General features: G+C 36.5%; 1 protein-coding gene across 6 annotated transcripts in view; it reads right to left on the reverse strand.

Moving 5' to 3' along the window:
* Positions 1-4,818: 4,818 nt before the first annotated feature.
* DACH1 (dachshund family transcription factor 1) overlaps positions 4,819-13,947 on the reverse strand; it is a 353,381-nt gene continuing 344,252 nt past the window's right edge. For all 6 annotated transcript variants that reach the window (XM_050978249.1, XM_050978250.1, XM_050978246.1 and 3 more), the window contains one exon: positions 4,819-7,593. In XM_050978249.1, coding sequence (XP_050834206.1) covers positions 7,556-7,593 — 38 coding nt within the window. In that variant the 3' untranslated portion in view covers positions 4,819-7,555. The remainder of the gene's footprint in view (positions 7,594-13,947) is intronic.

Genomic DNA, 13,947 nt, shown 5'->3' on the forward strand with positions numbered 1-13,947 from the left:
ACAGCTTCATGTGCATGGGGGAGAAGTAACAGGAGCAAAATGTGAAAAAATAAATTCTAGAAACATCCACATGCCTAATTGAAAATCATAATAAAATGTATTTTTGAAGTATGCAGCCCTTACTAATTAGAGCATGTATACAGCAAGGGTGTGTTGTGCAGCCTAGCAGTAGGGCACATGGGTGGTTGGACTCTTGGGCTGTGGAACTGTAGAAATAGTTGGGATTAGCAGCTGTGTATTTTCTTAATTCCAATTATTCTTCTAAGTTATGTAAAGAGATTTCTGGTGCAGGGAAACGCTCAATGCATAACTTTGCTGAACTAAGATTTTGCTGCAAGAGGAGGTTATGCCCATGCTAGGCATCTAGGTGCTTCAAGAGGGAACTGATACATCATCATCTGTGCCCAAGGTGTGTTCAGAAGAGTCTTGGAAACATTTAGTAAGCATTCCACACTTCAAAAATACATTTTATTATGATTTTTAATTAGGTATGTGGATGCTGTTAGAATTTATTTTTTCACACTTTGAATCCTGAAATCATTGAGCTAATTTTGTACTTTAGTTGCTACCATTTTTCTCCAAGTTTGTCATTAGCTTAGTTTAACCTTTTGCTGTGATTTTGTTTTAAACCCATAATTCATCAGTTGAGTCTTCTATAAGATACATATATGCCATATATGCACTTGCAATGTTGTAGAGGATTGTGTTGAAGGTAAATAGGATAAGATTTTACCTGTAAAAGCTGAGACTTAGAGCTTCTTTATTATGAATAATAATTATTATCATTATTTACTGCTTCTGTAAGTTCTGTGTAAGGTGCCCTGTGAACCTGTTCAGCTTCCAGCACTGAAATGGTTTTCAAGGGTAATACTGGCATTTGTTGAAGCATCTGTTTCCCAGAGGTGTGCTTGTTATTGATCAGCTCGCAAAGAAGGTAATACTTTATCTCTGTCCTCTTCAATTGTTAAATTGAGTTCAGATTGTTCAAGAGATCCATGTAGAAACTTATTTCTGGCTTCCAATATATCATTCCATCACTGAACAGCCAGATTCTGCAGCATCAGTTTGGTCACAGTGAACAGAAGCCAAATGGTTATTAGTTGCTTCTGAATTGAATTGAGAACGATGTCTGCTTGCCCAGGATGCTGCCAAATGAGTTTGCTGCAGCTGTATCTTGCCACATCTTTCTAAAGAGTATCTTTAGAATCCAGTTTTTCCTTATTGCATCACTATTTACTTCCATCTTGGTGGCTGAAATCTCCTATTTTCTGCCATCCCTACATTCTATTCAAAATTCAGTGGCAGCCTCATTCCTTTACCCTGCTTCCCTCACCAAGACTTTCATTTTTATCTCTCTTCTTTGCAATTCCCCCCATAATTATCACCTCCAAAAACACTACAAAATTAGTTCTGAAGGCAGATCTAGTTAAATATGCTTGTACCATAATACAGCTTCACAGACACTGAAGCCCAAAGTCACTCCTTTCGTCTCTTTAGTTTTAAAATGACAAATTTAACCTTGCCATACCTCTGGCTCCCAATCTGCTTGACAATACTTACTTGACAGAGAAACCAACAATCCAAATTGACTGCTTCAAAGTCCTCTGTATCTCAGAACAGTAAAAATCCATATAGTTCCAAAATAGTTGGTTGTCTTGCAGAACCTGTTTCAAGAAAGCTATTTTAAAAAAATACAGGAAGCATATTTTAAAAGGGGGATCTATGTGTTACAGCCTTTCATTTCCAATTTCCTCAAAGACTGGCTATTATATCCAAGAAAACTGCATCAACTTACTCCCTTTAGCTCCAGCAGCTGTTCTTTATATTATTAGACATATTATTTATTCACTTTGCCTTTATTTATTGCTAGAAAATTCATCTGAGAACTGATTGACAAAGTTGCTATAGCTTCCATTCTTATTATTTAAATTAATTATATCTGCATTAATAATAAATAGGACCATTTTAATCCTTTTTGTATTTACTTCCTATATCTTCTTTCATATCTTGATGTACAGCTCATTTTTCTGGCCTCCTGATATGGAAGACTAAAAAGCTGTGAATGCTTAAATATATCACAGCAATTTCTATTCTAGATTTGACAACTGCTATTTATAGGATGAAATTTTGCTCCTTGTTAAGCTGGATGCAGAAAGTGTTATGCCCAGAAGGGCATCATGCAAATAAGCCTTGTGGTTCTAGAACCACAAAAACCTGAGTTTGGAACAGACCTCTGAAGGTCAAGCAGTCTAATCTTTTTTAACTCCAGACAGTTAGATCAGGTTTCTCAGGGCCATGCTCACCTAAGGTTTGAAGATCTCTGAAGATGGAGAGCCTGAAACCTCTCTGTGAAAAGTGTTCTAGGGCTTCATCCCTCTCATTTTGACTTCTTCACCTTTATATCCAGCTGGAGTTTTTGTTTCAGTATTTTTTTGGTGATTTTGGGTTTTGGTTTTTTTTTGTTTGCTTTTGTTTTGAAATTTTGGGGGGTTTGTTTATTTTTTGTTTTTGTAGCAGGCATCTGTTTTCTTGTCCTTCTGCTAATACATCAAGACGAACCTAGCTGTATTTTTAGGAATCAAATTTAGACCATCAATTAACCAATTCACTGGACTATGCCAACCATTGTTACTCTAATCTGGGTGAGAAAATCACGTTTCTCTATAGATCATGGGCAAATTCTCCCAAATTGCTTAGTATTTCATAGTACTTGGCTTTTAGGTGAACTTTTACAAAGTTTCCAAGTACTCTGGATGTCAAAATTTTATTTCTAACTTGATTCCTTTTAGGAGCTTGAATTCCAGGAAGTCTTTGTTTTCTTTCTCTTTGAAAATGAAGCTTTTCAAGCAGAAGGCTGTAGTTTGAAATAGTGTGATACTGCTGTTGGTGGAACCATCATCATTGATCAGGGTGAACTACTGCTCAGCAAAGGTACACCAATACATTTCTCAGTCTCCTATGGATGAATTAGCAGCTCCTGAAGAAATAAGTTTCACAGAACTCTTGAGCTAGCATATTTTATTTTAAGAAAGGCATTGAAAATGTCTGAAGTTTGGCCAGCAAAATTGGAAGCATCTGTAATCAGCAGTCACGCTTGAAAATCTTGGCCTCAGTCTTTTTTTATTGCAGTCTTGTGTCAAATAACATGTAAGCACATAACAAATGAAGCATATTTCAAGAATTTATAGGAGCTTCAACAAATAAGAGGTTTACCTTTCAGATCAAAACCCAACCTTGTATCTCTTTCCACTGCAAAAATACAGAAAAAATTGAAAAAGCAATTCCCATTTGAGTCTGACAGTTCTTAAAGGATTTTCCTAAAACTTTGGATGTTTGGCTGCTGAGTCCAAACTTCTTCAGGATCTGACCATAACCTACTATAAAGTTTAGGGCAAGGTACGTTTAGGAAAAACTTTCTTGATTTTGATCTGACCTTCGACATATTTTTATTTTATCTGTCACAAGGAGTATCAACATCTGACTGTCTCTCAACCTATCCAACCTCAGACCTGTTAAATGCCAGGTACCTTGCACAGATGAAGCAGCTGTTTATTAATGGAGGTAGGGTAGAACTTCTGAGAGTACAGATCCTTTCTGCAGAAAGACACTATTTCCTGGGATGCTTAAAAACAGAGAGGTAGGTTGCTAGTCTGTTACTGCAGAGATAATTTGGGTTTCAGCATGAGCCGGACTGAGATTAATGAGTTTGCTTTTTACCCTGCTTTAGCTGTGCCAGAGTTTATAGCAGGGGAGCTGGCCACAGTAGAGCTGGGATCTTTACTAATTCAGACATACAGGATATTTTAATTCAGGCAGAAGGAGACTGTGGTTGCCCTACATACAGATAACCAAACTCCCAATCAGCCAGCCAGCAACAGCAAACTGCTGGAACCCAGGAAGCTTGTCAGCCACATGCCTGCAGTCCCCAGCCCATCCAGGAACAGTGGAATGGGCTTATCCAAGAAAGCTAATCTCTTCTGCTGTCCCAACCAGGTCTGCCCCTAAGGAAGGCAGAAGTGTCCATGTAGGTATGGTTTGGAAAGGAAGGGAAGAGAAAGGATGGAAGAGAAGGCAAGCCAAGGCCAGGCAAGGCAGGACAATGAGGTACAATATTCAAAATCAGTCATACCTCTCTGACTTTTGAATTTTCTCTAAGCAAAACCAATATAGTTCCAAATTTGCTCTTAAATAACATCTTGACCTTGGAAAAAAGCACCCTTTTTTTTTGTCCCAACGCCACCTAAAGGTATGCTATGCCAATGCCTGTTTAAATGTTTAAATACTTGAGGTTTGTTAAAAAAATGTGTTTCTAAACACATTTTATCAAGTGAAGGAGATTTGAGACAAAACTAACAGGATTACCCCTGCATTTTTGTAGTTAGAGGAATAATATTGTTTTGTTCCATCAATGTGTCCACTTTACATTGTTCAGCACAAAGCTTTGTGGAATAAGAATCATGGGAATATCACAATATAAAGGAAAAAGGTACAAATAACAGCTTCATAAACTGAGAAATGTACATAAATAAATCATGTAGATGGGGGCAGTTTGCTTAGCTGGCAAGAAAAAAAAATGGAAAATATGCTTGTTAAACAATAACCACAGAGTGTGCTTTTATGATGTTTTTCACCACAGTAATTCATATTAGAGATAGAAGCAGTTGCATGTTAAATAAAATCATTCAGCATTGTTCGCCTCACATTACAAAGAGCTGACTTACGTTGTTTTTAGATGCCTCCCATTAGAAAGTAAATATTCCTCTGATGTTATACATTTCAGAAAATTTAATAAAGATGAACTGTAAATAAAGTCGCAGGGAGATTTCAGACAGTTTTATTAGCAGATTGTTGAAAAGAAAAGAAAATTAAATACAATAACAGTAAACGTGGTTCTCACATTGAAACCAGGCTCAAATAACTAGGCTACCATAGAAAAATTTCCAATTCTTGCATTATGATGTAAAAACAGATTTTTGTACAGATTTTGTACAACAAAATTCGTAATAACCTTTTTTCATTTTTAGAAAACTTTAAATATATAGATAAAAATAGACAATTTTCATAGGTCCTACATGAAGATGAGTATGTTCTGTTCCAAGGGCTTGCATAGAGCGCAAATATGGTTATAATATAGAACAACTAGACATTAATATCTTTAAGATTACAAAAGCATATAAACAATAACATGAGGAGAACTTTTCTTCATAATCTATGCCAAAAAAAAAAAAATCCAAATCAAAACCCAAAAACCAAAATACCAACCCAAAACCTGTAAAACTAAAGAGGGGCAAAAAACTTCAACTTACGGTAACATCTCATGGTCTGTAATATTTACACGGTTTTTATCAAGATTCTTTCTAAACATCCAGCTCATAAATTGGTTCCCCTTTATTCCTTAACACTTCTGTTTATGTACCAAGCCAAACACTGAGGCATTCCCAAAGGTCTTGAAAGAATATACTGTAAAACTACTAAACCTACTTACAGGTGACTCTATGCAAGGAGCAGAGCAATGGTAAATGCTAGTACATATTTCAGTTGTAGGCTTTTAATTCTCTTTCAGATATGAATGATTCAAAAGCTTGCCACAAGTCCATCTAACTTTACAGCTGTTAACCCTTTAAAGACTGCATACGAAAAAACTGGAGTACTGAATCCCATGTGTGTTTAAGCAACTATGACAATCATGAAGGAATCATGGTTAGAAAATAACATCACTACAAAGTATTAGACAACAATATTTAATGAAAAATATTGCTCAATATTTCTTTAAAAAAATTACTGTGATGTGAACTTGTATATACATCTTTCTATTGTTAAAAAAGGATCGTGGTGGAGTAAATATGAACTGCACAAAATAAATGTGTACCAGTATTGCGAGGAAGACCTACAAACTACAGAAGCTCAGTGCTAGAGTTTACAAAACATTAGATTTTTTTTTTATTTTGGACAAAATATTATTAATATCCAATCAGAACTACTTTTAAAGAAATATTTGCTTTAAGTTAGGCATCTTAGACATTTAAGGTTTTGATATGTTTCCATGTAATAAATAATATCTTATATGCATAAAACATTAGATGAAGAAAGCATAATCACAAAACTTACAGTAATAGCACTGATTCACAAAATCAGTCTTTAAAGGGGTAACCCAAAAGTATGCAAAGCAAAGAACATAACTTCTAGTAATGTAATAAGCAGTGTTTTGCAGCTTACTTCCAGTTATCAGCACAAAGGTGAAAACACATATTGTAGCTTTCATAAAGACAGTGAAAGTAACACATAACCATCCATCCCTAAGACAAGGTGGGAGGGACAACAGACTTCAACTGTATCACTCAGTTCTACGTGGAATTGGACTGATACATCAAGTGTTTGTTAGGTTTTCTTTTTTTAGCAACATTGACGTAATATGACATTAACATATAAAAATATTTCTGGCATTTTGACTTGCTGCTCAGCCACAGTCCATTCTTAGAAGTGCACTAGTCAGGACACTAACCAGGGCTCAATATACAAATAAAAGTGGCTGATACAGAATTCTGACTTGTTACCAGATGCTTAAGATCTCATTCAGTAATACTGTGACTCCAGGACAAATATTTACATGCCTGCATGCGTTAAAACTAGAAAGGTGTCTTTCTGACCAACAGGGTGACAAAACAATATTATCTAAAAGTTTCATTTCCTAAACTCTAGATTTCTACTGCATACATAATACCTTCCTTGTGTGATTTGTGTTATATACTGTACATGTGACCAACATTTTGATAAGAAGCAAAGTCTTTTATTTCATAAACCCCTGCCAGTTTACAATGAGAAATTATTATTCTTTTTATTTTTTTAAATTTTATTTTAGGAAAAGAGAATTTGTGAATGGTAAAACAGTTTGTTTACATTCAGCATTTCTTTTCACTTACACAAAATTTGATTTCACTTAATGTAGTCTAACATATATGTGTTGGTCTCTTGGAAAGCATGTGGAAAAAATGTCTTTAGAAGAAAAACCCACGATCATTGTTTGAAAACTGAATGTATCAATTTTTTCTTCTTTTACCTTTTTTTTTTCCTTTTTTTTTAAAATAAGAATCCTCTTATGCCCTCTACAAGTTCATTTCTGAGCTGTCTTGCTGGTTTCGGTATGGTATAACAGTCTGTAAGTGTACTTGAACACCGCTGGAAGGATCATTGGATGTGCTCAAATATAGAATCATCAGAGGAGGAGAAAGTCTGCATTCCTTGAAAAAGGGAACACTCAGCCTTGTTCTAACTGCCTGCAATTTTGGATACAATAGTCCGGCACAGAGATGCAGATTTTCGCTGTGAGAACAGTGCTACTGGACATTTACAAACATTCTCTAGATCTCCAGGTTGAGTCACAGGAGATAACCAGAGGAGGACACTCTTGCAGAATTCTTTACACTTTTGAAGAACATTGATAAATGAAGTTGAGGAAGTTGGTTTGAAAACGTTTTGTTTCCACAGAACTCCTTATGAGCCAATGTCTCACTGCAACGTTCTTTACCGTAGCACACGTATTTTCAGCAGGAAAAATTCAATACATGACAGTAGTTTTCAAATAAAGTCTTCCATCTAAAATATGAAAGAGAAACATTTGCTTTATACATTTATATCTTCAATGAATCAAATAGAGGAAAAATCCCACAAGATTTACAATCTCAGCAGAAGCAGTCATGCAACAAATCTGTAAAATGTCCCCTATGGTACTTTTTGTCCAAAAGAAAAGAAAATCATAAAACCTGAATGTCACCTTGTCAATTTCATCTGCCAGTGGTCAAATAAACTCTGTTGAAAACCACATGCACTTTGCAAGTTGTGAAAAATGTAGCAAGCTCTGAAGCTTTAATGTATGCTGGCCTCGTATCAGTGCTGGGGCACTAGGAATGTAGGTGGAGCCTCTGTGCATGTGTTTTTACTGATATGCAAACGTAACTGAATAGTGCTGAACAGCAATTATTTCCTTCATGGTTGCAGAGCAAAAAAATCTTCTTGCATGCAATCGTTAGTACTCCCATCACTAAAGGCATAGCTCACACTTTCTGATTTAGCTGTGTTGTTAAATATACCATGTAATGTAACCATTGTGCACATTTGTAGCTATTTATATAGAACCCAGTATAGGATATTTAAACGGTAGCAGTGAAGTATAGCCTCCTTCCCCCCATAAATGAGATTAACTGAACAATTACTATGGTAAAGATGTAAGCACATTTCTCACAACATTTTTTCCACCCAAGTGAGGAGCACATATTTAAGTGAGATATGTGAGGGAATATGAGGAACACTGAGCTCACCTACCCAGTAACAGTTGATCTAGAAAAATTTGAAGAGAACATACAGGCACAACATATTTTCACCTAATTTTTATGTACAAAGCAGTTTTTTCTTCACTTGGGATATGAACACCTTATATACACCTATTTTGATAGCAACAAAATGATTATTTTTTAAAAAACAGAAAACAGACAGAAAAGTTTCTTAGCTTTCTGACCTGTAGGGTAAAAAGTGTTGGCCCCACATGAATAAAGCACATTATGAAGCAATTAATCCTCCCCAGTGCATAATTACTAACACAACTTATATTTTAGAATATAAGCATTTGCAACTACAAGCTGTATCTCAGCTCTTAAAGTTTACACAAAATTATTTAAATCTAAGTAAATTCAGCAAATATTTCTAAGATTTCAGAAGGTTTTTTTCTGTTTTGATTTTCTTAGTCCAACATTTTTATTCTGAATCAGTCTATAGAACTTTTTATCAGATATACAGTAAAAATTAGATATACAGTGAAGCAATTGCATGAGATAAACCTGTACAAATGAATGCTGAAATTTTTGAAATGTTTGGTTATCTTTGAAAGATGTGGCATCACCTCCATGAATTTACTGCAATTCTTGAGAGAAAGAAAAGTTAACCTGAAAAGTTAACAGACAAAAGTACACACTACAGCTGCAAAACCTTCTGCACACCCCTTTCCAGTTCTATCAGAGCTGCTGGGAAAAGTGGGAAGCCATAGAATCACTCTGCTGCAGTGATTCTTATCTAATGTCCCTCTGTTTTTCCTTTTCTACCACTAGTTTTCTTTTGTGAGCTTCTGGAGGCATATGCCCTTTTACTACTTTCTCCCCATCTTTACATTTTTCTTACATTTTTCTACCCCCTTTCCCTACTTTTTTATGTTCCTAGCTTTCTTTTCTTTTTTTTTTTTTTTTTTTTTGGAGTACATGATAACTTTTCCACTACATAAAAGTGCTTCTTCTCAGAACTATTTCCATTCTCTTTGCTCTTTATAGTCTTTTTTTGCACTGAAGAGAAATAAAAAGGAATTGAGAAGGCCTTAACCTAAAGACTTTTATATTATTATTTGCATGAAAATAATGCATGAAAACCAAACAAAATACTTATGGGAATTCAGGAGAGAAAGAAGGGCCCCCTGAAATGGAGCTCAGTAAAACTGAAGGCCTGGAAAACCATCTCCAAAGAAAACCTGCATCAAGTACGGGTTAGCTACTTCTACTACTGGCAACATTTCCATATAGATCTCCCAAACATACTGAATAAACACAATAAACATTTACAGCACTAAAGCTGTCTAGATACCTCTGTAGGAGTATTACTCTGCATATCTACCAGCACTTTGGCTATCCTGAATGTACACTTGCTAATGAGTGCTATGTAAAATTCCCACACCTTAACATTCTGATAACCAGCAGTTTTATTATACTAGGTCTCCATTTACCTTTTAAAATAAAGTATGTATTAAAACTAATTCTCAATTAAAAATACAGCTGCAGGCAGCAGAACCCTTGTAGCAGCCAACAAAAGATGAACAGCAGTACAGTTTCAAGAGTCAGCTCTATTTTACACTGGTTAAGGATCCAACCTGGCAGTGAAATCAATAGCAGGTTTTTCACTTTTAAAAGATGACACTATCAGATCCTGTATTCTGTATCCACAGAAAATGAATAAGAATAGAAAAGCGCAGCTCTACAAAGCTCCTTCCTTACAAAGTAAGAGGATACTTGTTTATATATATAAGTTCTCTTCAACATCTTCATTAACAGCTTGGCCACAGAACTCAAGGGGATATTAAGTTTGTCAATGACACTAAATTGGGAGGAGTCATTGACTCTCTCAAGGGCAGAGAGACCTTGACAACTGAGAGAGGCAAGCAATCAAGCCATATGAAGTTTAACACAGGCAAGTGCTGTATTCAGCAGCTGGGATGGAGAAATCCTGGTGGTATACACAGACTAGAGAATGATAGGCTGGAAAGCAGTGCCATGGAAAGGGAACTGGGGGTCCTGGTCAACAGCAAGTTGAACATGAGTCAGCAGTGCCCTGGCAGCCAGGAGGGCCAGCCCAGGGGTGCATCAGGCACAGCATCACAGCCAGGCAAGAAACAGGATTATCCCGCTCTGTTCTGCACTGGGGCAGCCTCACCTCGAGTGCTGGGGGCAGTTTGGGGTGCCACAAGGTAAAAAGACATTAAACTATTAGAGAGCTTCCAAAGGATGGCAATGAAGATGGTGAAGGGTCTGGAGGGGAAGCTGTATGAGGACCAGCTGAGGTCATCTGGTCTGTTCAGCCTGGAGGAGACTCAGGGAGACCTTGTTGCAGTCTTCAATTTCCTCAGATGGGAAAGTGGAGGGGTAGAGGCTGATCTCTTCCCTCTCATGACCAGTGATAGGACTTGAGTAAATAGCATAAAGCCAAGTCAGGGGAGGCTTAGGTTGGCTATCAGAAAGAGGTTCTTTACTCAGAGGGTGTTTGGGAACTCTAACAGGCTGCACAGGGAAGTTGCCATAACACTGTGGCTGAGAAGATCATGTAGCCACTCATGAAGAATGAGCAACAGGTAAATAGCAGTGCACTTCAGAAATTCAAAGACTTCAAACTGTGTTACATAAAACTCAGAGATCTGCAGAGGAACAATAATCCTCGCATCACAAAGTGGTGACCAAATACAACCCCTAGATTTGTCTGCTGTCTCTTTTCAATGGTGACTCCTACTACCTTGCTCCTATCCATTGATCTCCCTATTCCCAATGTTCTGAGGTTCTTTCCAAATGATAGGAACTTCCCAGTGCTGTTGTCAAAGCCACCAGAATCACTTTGCCTCTAGGTGTAGCCAGAGCTCCTATCTGAATACAAGTGGAATATTATCACTGATAGGCCTTAAATGATTTCAAGGTTAAAATCATAGACAAAACCTACAAATCTTGAATGTGATCAGCAAATCGAGCCAGCTCATTCTTTGTAAGCCAATGTGAAAATGCCACTACTTCTAAATCCTAAATCCTGAGGATGCCTGTGCTTTCTGCCTCCCAATCAGCTTTAATTTATCAGCTACGCAGGCCTGTTGCATTACTTTCTTCTGTTAACAAATGCAGAATTTTTCTATCAGTGTAAAAACAATTTTATGTAAAACAAATATGCAATATTTTAGCCACAAAACGTATGCATACAAACATATACTACACACACACACAGACCCACACACACAATAAGGATGTTTACAACACTGGGGTATATTTTTAGCCTACTGAAAATTGTTGATCTGTGGTGAAGTTTCTCCCAAATTTACATACTGTTATATACAATACAAGTACATAAAACTTACTTTTAGTCTTAGGAAGTCAAGCAAAAACACAAACTGGGAAAATAGTGATAAATTTCCAAATAGAACTGTGTGTGATTAGCAGATTGTCATCTGTTTTAATTGCTCTTTTGCAAATGGCAGCGTTCAGCAAGATCACACAAGCCCATGCTAGTAACTCAAACTGAAAATGCCACTACTCCTAAACATCATTTGTTTTTGTCTGTGGATTGATATGACAGAAATTCTACCCAGAGTGAGGGAGTATTTTTTTAGATCAACTCTTTTTAATTAAGATTCATTTTGAGGCTTTTGGATGAACATGCCCAAATAGTTAAAAGGTCACAAATGTTATAAAAAACAAACAAATGGAACTGACATAAAAGTTTGCAATGCTGAAACAAATCATATGTCTCCAAATGCATTCCCACAGAGATGTCATCTGGGTAATGATTCACTTCAGTGTTCTGTGGGCAGCTTGCAGTAAGTATCTCCATGGGCCCAGTATTTTCAGAGGGAAAAACACAAACCCACTCATATTAATATGCAACCTTGTAAACTGATAAAAATGTACAATGAAATGCTAGGTTTTGTCTTCAGCTGCAAACTAAATAAGTTGTCCATTAGATGGTAATGTGGGCATTTCTGCCACTGAGTACAACTCCCAGTGCGGTTGTTTGCCATCCAAAAAATCATACTCTCAGAGTTGCTTTAAAAATAAATGTAGTAACAGTGATCATCATGACAATAATACTGCAGCGTTTAATTTATGAAAATCTGTAAATCAATGTCCAAAGTGTACTGTCACATCTGAGTTCAGTCACTCGTTATCTTACAAAAACCTACTGAGGTAAATTCTCCTCAGGAAAAGGATAGTATTTTCTATAGTTAGGAGCTGAAAACAACCAACCAAGTGACCAAACAGACAGAAAGATACAGCAGCTTGACACAGAGAGCTGATAAGAAAGAAACCCCCATAGTCCAAGTTAAGAAGAAAAGGACAAAATACTTTGTGAGAAGGAAAATCACAGAATCACAGAATGGTTTGGGCTGAAGGGATCTTAAAGATCACCAAGGACCACTCTCCTGTCATGGGTAGGGTTTCCTTTCACTAGACCAGGTTGCTTAGAAAACAAATGACAAGATATGAAATCTCAGTGTGAGCTTTGGAAAGTTGGGATGTCAAGGTTTGAATAAATTTTTTACCCATTTTTTTAAATTTTAACTGGTAAGCTGTAGAATAGTAAATCCCAGCCCATGATCCAAGAACCCTTACATCAAAGAAGCCACAATTTTCAGTTGCTAGAAGTCCTAACTTCAGTTAACATATTTTTGTCAAATATAACTGGTACAGGCCAGTGATAGAAGCCAATTTTCACTCAAAATGGGTCTTGAGGCTTTTTAAATAGTGTATCTATTCATCTCTTTGTACTTTCAAAGAACAGAGGTTGATGTCTCTTGTTGTGAAGACAGGAACTTTATACCCAAATATGGCTCTGAAATTTTCTGTGATTTTTTTTTTTGGTGTGTTTTTTGGGTTTTTTCCCATTTTTCTGTTCTCACTTTCAAACTACTGTTTCTTTTCTTTTCCATTTTAGGTAACAGAGATTTCATGTACTGATGGTTTCTCAGTCTCTTTCCTTGTGCTTAGGAAGATAATAGCAGTGTTAGCTGAATCCTCTAAGGACAATATTAGCACAAACAACCAAAAAAAAACCAAAAAAAAAAAACCCAGCAACAAAAAACCCTATATATGCATATGTATTTAATGGAAATAAAAGGTTCTTCACTCATAAAAATCCATTTGAACCCCATCTCTAAGGCTGGTGACTGAGCTGATCTAAGCTAAGGGTCCTCTTCTAAAATCACATGTTGCAACACAAAATCCCCAGGACTAGCCCATGTGCTCCTAAAGGCAGCAGATGCTTCATACTGGAATTGAGTATACTGCTGCCAGACCCTCCAGCCATTAAAAACTGCTAAGTTCAGCATAAAAGAAATAAAATATTTGTGACCTTAAATGGGGCTACTCATATCTAAATCAAAGCAAAGCTGCTCATTTGTGCTAAGTAACATAATAAATTGCATTTCCTGTTAGGAAGTAGCTTTATTGAAAATGGTAGCTATTTTCTCAGAAGTTATTTCCAGGCACCTGTAATCTTAATGAGGTTTGTCCCTTTCAAAGAACAGTTGTACGTGCATGCCCGAGTGCACACAACCTCTTCAGCCCAGAGCTGATAAAAGCATCTGCATGCCATAGCTCAAGCACCTTAAAATTATATAACTGGTTGGTTTATTTGTTTTAATAAGATGGGGCAAATGTGAAT

This window comes from Serinus canaria, chromosome 1 (assembly GCF_022539315.1).
Source record: "Serinus canaria isolate serCan28SL12 chromosome 1, serCan2020, whole genome shotgun sequence".
Lineage (NCBI taxonomy): Eukaryota > Metazoa > Chordata > Aves > Passeriformes > Fringillidae > Serinus > Serinus canaria.